General features: G+C 43.8%; 1 protein-coding gene across 5 annotated transcripts; it reads right to left on the minus strand.

Moving 5' to 3' along the window:
- Positions 1-1,442: 1,442 nt before the first annotated feature.
- Positions 1,443-7,703, minus strand: UQCC6 (ubiquinol-cytochrome c reductase complex assembly factor 6). Of its 5 annotated transcripts, none has more exons than XM_037067823.1 (4): positions 7,579-7,659; positions 4,555-4,646; positions 4,043-4,160; positions 1,443-2,039 (listed from the first exon to the last, which is right to left on the minus strand). In XM_037067823.1, exons 3-4 carry the CDS (start codon positions 4,148-4,150, stop codon positions 1,908-1,910), a joined length of 240 nt encoding a protein of 79 aa, XP_036923718.1. In that variant the 5' UTR covers positions 4,151-4,160; positions 4,555-4,646; positions 7,579-7,659; the 3' UTR covers positions 1,443-1,907. The 5 variants fall into 5 exon arrangements, with proteins under 5 accessions (XP_036923718.1, XP_036923720.1, XP_036923722.1 ...); XM_037067825.1 differs by having other exon boundaries at positions 7,583-7,657; XM_037067827.1 differs by lacking the exon at positions 4,555-4,646 and having other exon boundaries at positions 7,583-7,703.
- Between the last annotated feature and the right edge of the window lie 17 nt (positions 7,704-7,720).

A 7,720-nucleotide genomic window follows, 5' to 3' on the forward strand; every position in this document is an offset into this window, starting at 1 on the left:
TTTACTACACTGCTTCGTGACCAGAACGCCTGTTTGTATTTTCTTCTAGATGTTTATTAATTTTTTGAATAAAGAATTGCTTTTTATTTTTAGTGAAATGTGTTCCCTAAGATGCTGGTGAATTAAAATGTAACTATGGTGATGTATTTACAACCAGGACAGATATGAATGGCTTCATCTGTGACTGTGAAACAATTGACCTTTACCGACTCAACATAACTTTGTTTACATTGAGATACCCATTGATTCAGCTGCTAACGAACAAAGGGAGACTAAGAGACAGTTTAGCTCTCCCCTTCACCCTGCCCTACTCAGTAGATACTAAAATTGGTAGATCCTAAGATACTTAAGAATTTCTGGCTCTAAGTCATTTGCCTGTTACTTTTCTTTATAAAGCTGTACAATTATAAGAATAAATATTGCAGTTTCAAGAGAATACTTATTGAAGTCTATGTGTACTACTGAATCACATACCACATGGCTGTGTGAAGGTGTGTTTGGACTGTTATAATTTAATTTTGAACTAATTTCATAAAAGACTCAATGTGGTGGTGAGCAGTTAGTCAATTTTTAGAACCTGTGGGGCATGAGGGCGTATTTCTGGAGCTCACTCATCAGGGTCTTTTCCAAGTTCAGGTCCAGGAACACAGGGTTAAACTTGTCTAGAAGCAGAGAGAGAGATTCTCTTATGGAACTAACTAGCATTTCCTCTTAAGCCCTTGTATCAAGAGCACTCTACCCGGGGTCCCTGCAGTGACCACTTTCTGTAGGAGCTAACAGCCAGAATCAACACTGACCGCAAATCATACAGCAGTGTGACTGTTAGCAGTCTGAATTTTTTTATTAAATAAATTTGACATGTTATGTAAGCTTCAGGTGTTCAATGAGTTACTTTGATACATTTATATATTGTAGATAGTTGCTGTTGTAACAATATTTATCACATTACCTAATTAAAATACAGTATTACTGTCTAGATCAGTGATTTTCAACCTTTTTCATCTCATGGCACACATAAACTATGTATTAAAATTCTGCAGCACACACAAAATATATTTTTTTGCCAATCTGACAAAAAAAAGGTGAGTATAGTTTTGATTCATTCATACCAGAGGGCTATTGTCATGTGGGCTGTTGCCATTTTTTTCCTCTGATAATCTAAGGGAAAAGAGGTCCGTGCCCCTGACTAAAAACAGTCAGGTATCACCCGTTTTAAAAACCCTTGAGGCACGTGGTTGAAAATTGTGGGGCTAGAGTCACCACAATGTGCATTAGAGTATGGGAGTTTTTCCTACTCACACAAGTTGTTCCCTTAAACGCCATCACCCTTACCCCCACTCCCCCTACCCTGCTAACCAGCATTTTACTCTGCTGCTTTGATTTTCACAAGTTTGACGTTTTTAGGTTCCGTACAGAAGTGACAGCGTAACAATACTCTTCTATTTGTTTGGTTCATCTCACATAGTATAATGTGCTCAAGGCCTATCCATCTTGTGGCAAATGGCAGGACATCCCCCTTTCTCATGGCTGGACAAATTCATTGTATGTATGTACATCTTTGTCACCCACTTATGTGATGGGGGTTCGGGGTTGCTTTTGTACCGTGGCTAACATGGCAATAAACATGAGAGTGCTATGTCAAAAAAAAAAGGAAGAATTGTAAGAGCAGGAATCATTGCAAACACTCTACCTCACATGACGGTCACAACTAAATATCCAACCACATTAAGAAGCTGATGATATAAACTTTGGCGGTTTTCAAGACACTGGTGAAATGGTAAATAAACCTCAGTGGATCAGTTACTATCTACCGCACACCTCCTCCTGTGGTTAGCGTTGTACTGGGTACGTGAAGGCAAGTAGTCTGACTCCATAAACTGCAAAAATATATATTTAAGACTTCTTATTCACAGAGTTCTTGGCATAGTTGTATTTTGAGGCTTCTGCTGTTGAGAAGTTTGAAGTTTGTGTTCTTTCTCTTTCAGTCCCAAAAGCTCCGTTTTGAGTTCTCCAGGCTTTGGTGGAATTTCAGGTATTGTCTATTAAAAACAAAACAAAGCATAGATGCCAGGGCTTTCTCAGACTGTAATTAAATGTGACCTGAAAAACTTCAAAGCAAATAAGAAGTTAAAAAGAACAGAAAGTCCCTTGCTCCTCAATGATAAGTCTCTATTATGAGAATCCATGGTTGACCAAGTTCCTCTCTAGCCCTATATTTATGGCTTTACCATCCAGCTTATGTATGCCTTAAGTTCTACAGAACTCACAGAGGGAGAGTTTGCATCACTACCAACTAACAGATCAAAAATCTGAATAAAATCCTTACGTGGAAATGTATTCCCATGCTATTTACTGCCTCTCCACCATGCAGCAAGAAAAAACATATAAAACTGCATTCAGGAAAGATGGTTGGGAAAGGCCTGAGAAGGTCACTTTTTTTTTGGTAACTGCTTTAGTGAGATTATTTGCATACCATACCATTTGTTCACTGAAAGCATAAACTGAATGGCCTTTAGTTGTTCACGACGTTGTGCATCCATCAGTACCATTAACTTCAGAGCTGTGCCCCAAAGAGGGACCCCAGAGCCATCAGCAGTCACCCCTATTTTCACACAGCCTCCCCGCCCCCGAGCCACTGCCCTAGGCGATCATTCATCCACTTCTGTCTCTATAGACTGCACACTTACTATAAATGGGATTACACAGTATGTAGTCTTTGGTGACTAGTTTGTTTCACTGAGCACGTGTTCAAGGCTCATCCGTGTTGTCACATATCAGTGCTTCACTTCCTCTGAGGAACAAATAATATTCCATTATATGTGGGTGCACCACATTTGTGTATGTCCACTGATCAGCTGACACACAACTTGGATTGTGCCCACTTTTTCTGCCATATTTTGCCATGTATAATGCACATTTTTTGCCCAAATTTTTGAGGGAAAATAAGGATGTGCATTATACATGGTACTTATTGGTACATAAAATTTCTTGTACCTTGTATTTGTTTTTGTTTCGTAATTATTTGTTATATAAAATTTCTTGTACTATAACACGTTAAAAATAAATGCTAAAATTACTTTAAAATACAAAAAAAAACAAATATCTGAATAGAAGTAAGCAAAAAATGGAATTAAAAGTTTTTTTCTGAACATTTGAGCCAGAAGTGTGGGTGCACATTATACATGGCAAACTATGGGACTACTCCCATGAATACTCATGTACAAGTTTTTGTGTGGACGTAAGTTTGCATTTCTCTCGGGTATAACCCGGGAAGCAGAATGGCTGGGACATACGACTCCAGGTTTAACTGAGGAACTGCCAGGCTGTTCGCCACAGCGGCCGCACCCTTCGACATTCCTCAGGGCCCTATACGAGGGTTCGGATTTCTCCATGCCTCACCAAACCTTGTCATTAGCTGGTTTTTTTTTAATTAGTAGTCATCACAGTGGTTAGAAAGTGGCGTCTTATTGCAGCACAGGCCTTTTGTGGACCTTACGTTCTAGTGGAGGAAACAAGCAGCAAACAGAGACAAAGGAATAAATTGCACATAGTGTGCCGTGCTCGGTGGGGACAAAGGACAGAGAGAGCAATTCCTCTGAAGCCATCCAAAGGGCCCTCACTGCTGGAGGAGATCTGGAGCAGAGACCTGAAGTCGTGAAGGACATCGAGGCAAGATCCGGGAGAAAAGCACTCCAAGAAGCAATAAAGCATGGCCTTGTGGTAGGAACAGGCTTGATGAACTTGAGAAACAGCAAGGAAGCTAGTGTGGCCGCAGCAGAGGGAACAAGGGGGAAATGATGGAAGGGCCCTGGCAGGGGGGTGCCAGGCTGTGTAAGACGTTAAGGCTGTGTACGATTTCTGGGGAAGACTGTGTTAGCGCAGGCAGGCCCTGAGGACATGGCGTTGCTGTAAATGCAGCCGGATGCCATCAGAAGGTTTTTAGGCCCAAAGCAGATGTGCTCCTGACTTTAAGATCACTTTTGCTGCTTCAGAGAGAACGGAGTGGTCCCAGACCCAGGAACCAGGACCCTCCGGCACTCACCAGGTCCGGCCGGTAGTACCTGTGCACCACTTCAGCCCCTGCGAACATGGACAGGAGGCTGGCTGCCACCATCTTTGCGTAGCTGGTCCAGGGCACTCCCGCAGGCATGGTCAGCAGTCTGGGCAGGGAGGGAAAGTGGGCAGTGTTAGTAGGTTCCCAATTCACATCTAAACCAAGTGGGAAACAAGTCTCTCAGCAGTGTGGGGTGGGGTCAGAACACCATCGTTCCCTCCACCTCTGCACCCTGAGTCCTTGTGTACAAAGCACAAGGGCACTGAGAGCCCAAACCCCCTCCTGGCCTGAGACCAGCCTTCAGTGGTTCTTAGTGTTGGAGCCTGGGCCTTCGGAATTTAAAGACAGCTCTGCAGGAGCCAGCCGAGCCAGCCAAGGCCCACCACCTTGTTTCCCTGTGCCCCTTCAATCTCAGAGCTGCAGGCTGCACTCCCACTGGCCCTAGATACACACCCAAAGGCCGAGGTCCAGGGGCTGACTGTACCTCGGAGGGCACTCGCACTCAGCAGCAGGTCAGAGAGCGGGAAGGAGTGTGTTCAGGAGCCCAAGCAGTCGGCCATCAGACCAGACAGAACGTGCAGGGGCTGGGGCCCTGCCAGAGAGGAAAGTGGGGGCACTACAGCGTGGACTTGTGAACTGGGCAGAAGTGGGACTTGGGGCCAGGACCAGAATTTGTTTTTAAACTGATTCCCAGGCCTTTCCTAGCCCAGGTGTTTGTCTCCCTCATCATTCCCCCATAGCAAGATTTCTCTGGCAGATGTCTCAAGGCTTAGGCTGGCTCTGGCTGCCTTGGTGCATCATTTGTCTCTTTGCATGCACAAATTGCTGGTGTTAACTGCCTTTAACAAGTGGGTGGAGCCTGGCACGCCGAGCAGCGAGTGCTTAGGTGAGGTCACCTAGTGAGTGAAGTTAAAAAGCACTCTGTCCTTGTGCCGGATGTCCTTTGAGGCCTGAAACAACTACACTGAGACAGCTATACACCTTTGTGCTATGATGCTACTGGAAATGAGGAAACCTGAAATCGGCAATATCTAATTATGCACTTTTAGGTTGTGCTTTGGTTATGGATTGATTTGTGTTCAGAAAAGGTTATTGCAAGACAATTCCAAAGCATTGTGGTTGTGTGCATAACATGAATCATGACATACTTTTTAAACAGGGTGGTATTTTGACATAAAATAAATCACGTATTTAAAGCATAAAATTTGATGAGGTTTGACACGGGTACACCTGTGTAACCATTCTTAAAATCAAAATAATGAACATATCTATCCCACTCAAAGTTTTTCTGTGCCTTTCTAATCCCTCCACATCGCTTTCTTCCCTGGGCAACCACTGTAAGCAAGCTCACTAGGTTCTTGAAAGGAACAGGGGGACTGGGAGGGAAAGGGAAACAAGGTGAAGTGACTTCACCTTCTTTCGTTTTCCCATCATACAAGGTCTCTTGGAGGAAGAGACATATTTGGCAAAGACAGATTTCTCCTAGGCGTCCCCAGTCAAGCTCACAGCAGAACAAGTCTGTCTTCCAGGTAGAGTCAGGGTGGTGAGCGAGACATGATGGAACAGGAGCCACTTTGTTGACTGCCTCACCATTCCCAAGTGCAATGTCCTGCTCCCCAACAATCTTCTAGTAATCTCTTCCTAAGACGGAACTAAGCAGAGGCCCCTAGTCCACTGAGGTTATGAATGGGGGTGGCAGACCCAGAAGGCGCAGCCCCACAGTGAGGGAGATGCTGGCTGCCCAAGGACAACTCTTCCCGAGTGAAAACCTCCTGAGAAGCGCTTGCAGCTCTTCCACATACTTTCCGTCACCAGAATTACCTCTCTGAAATCAATTAGAAGGCACCTGCTTTAAAACTTTTCTAGACTGTGATATGGTGGTTAGAAACCAGAGAAAAAGAGGATGGATACATTGCTGTTCATTCATTAATTCAACAAATAACCAATGGATACCTACTGTTTTGTACTGGTCTCAGGCTATCACCAACCAATGATGTGACTGAACCAGCCCTTATGGTTCTTATTATGGCTGCAAGACACCCTTCAGCTACAGCCATCAGGAAACTTTGAAAAGATACAGGTTTATTATTTATAAGACCTGCAAATTACAAAGCACATTGCAGCCCTACAGTGAGGTTGCAGCTAGACAGTGAGTGAGTGCACCCATGTGCACGGACCTGGAGTTCTGCTTTTATTGGGATCAAGTATGGGTGCCTACGGTTTCAGAGTTCACTCTTTATCAGTGAACTTAAAACAAAAGAAAAGAAATTTAAAGTATAGGAGTGGGAGAAAAAACAAGTAGCCCAATGATCATTTATTGAAATCAACCAAGATTCCTAAAGTAAAGGAGCTCTGGGAGGTGGCCTGGCTCTTCAATGGCTCTTTAACCTAGAGTGTGTGTGCACGTGTGTGCATGTGTTTGTGTGCGCGTGTGTGCATATGCTTGTGTATCTGCCTGTCTGGTAATGTCTTCATTGTAGATGGTGTGTGTGTGTGTTAATGTGTGTGTGCCTGGCAACGTGTTTGTGCTAGACCAGTCTATGAAAGTGGATACCTCTCTGAAATGAATGCCACAATCAAAGCTTAAGTTAGGCACTTGCATGAAAAAAAGAAAAAGTACCAGGGTTTACATATACGTACCACAAGTCAGGTTGAGTAGTACCTACTAAGGGACACAGTATTTGTAAAGGTTCTGAAAAGTTCTAAAATACTAAAAATTTTATTTAAGTAATTTACATAATACAAATTAATCATTCTGCATTTACTCATGAAAGCCCTTTCTTGGATCCCAGAATGAAAAAACCACATAAAGCACAGAGGCACAGCCATCTCCCAGCCCACATGTTACATCAGAGAGAAATAAACCTTTGTTGCTGTAAACCACTGAGATTTTGGAGTTAGCTGTTACCACAGCTTACTGGGAAAAGCTAATACAGCAGCCATGTTTTTCATCATGCAAACTAGAGAAAAAGAGCCATCACCATTAAGTTATTTAATTAAATCCTTGTACAGCACCAATGACAACTTGAGAACTAATGAGGCAAAAAAGACCTGTAAGAGCCACTGAGAAAAAAATAGGGTTGGTCTGTAAGGTTATAAAGAAAACCATGCTCATAACCAAGGTTATAAAGATGCCTGAATGGCATCTACTGTCATAGGCTTCAAACTGATATTTTTACACACCCAAGGTAAAGCAGACAATAGTTTATGTAAAGTTTTACAAAGCAGTTTCACAATCACTTCAATTTGTATATTAGGAACCTGAGGCCCAAGATGGGACAGTGGCAGGACTCCCGGGTTTTCTGATTCCATGGACTCTTCTTTCTCCCACAACACGCTTGATAATTAATGCAAAATAGTTTTTGACCAGGATAAAATTTTGGGTGGAAAGGCCTGGGTAATCCTGATCGACAAGCATAACCACCCCACCTACACAGCGTCCCCAGAGGACATCATCACCCACTCACCTCCACCCCCCGCCCACCCCCCTAAGAGTCCTGGGGGGGGGGGGGACAAGAACTTACGTACGTCAGCGGAGCGCTCACCCTCCCACCTTTTTGTCCTCCACCCTTCCCGGAAGGCCAAGCGGCAGGCGGACACTCGATTGGGCTGTCCTTTGACACGTGACGCCCACAGTCGTGGGACTTGGCGCCGAACAAACGGAAG

Source organism: Sturnira hondurensis, unplaced genomic scaffold, assembly GCF_014824575.4.
Source record: "Sturnira hondurensis isolate 20B ecotype Veracruz unplaced genomic scaffold, ASM1482457v3 Scaffold0017436, whole genome shotgun sequence".
NCBI classification, from domain to species: domain Eukaryota; kingdom Metazoa; phylum Chordata; class Mammalia; order Chiroptera; family Phyllostomidae; genus Sturnira; species Sturnira hondurensis.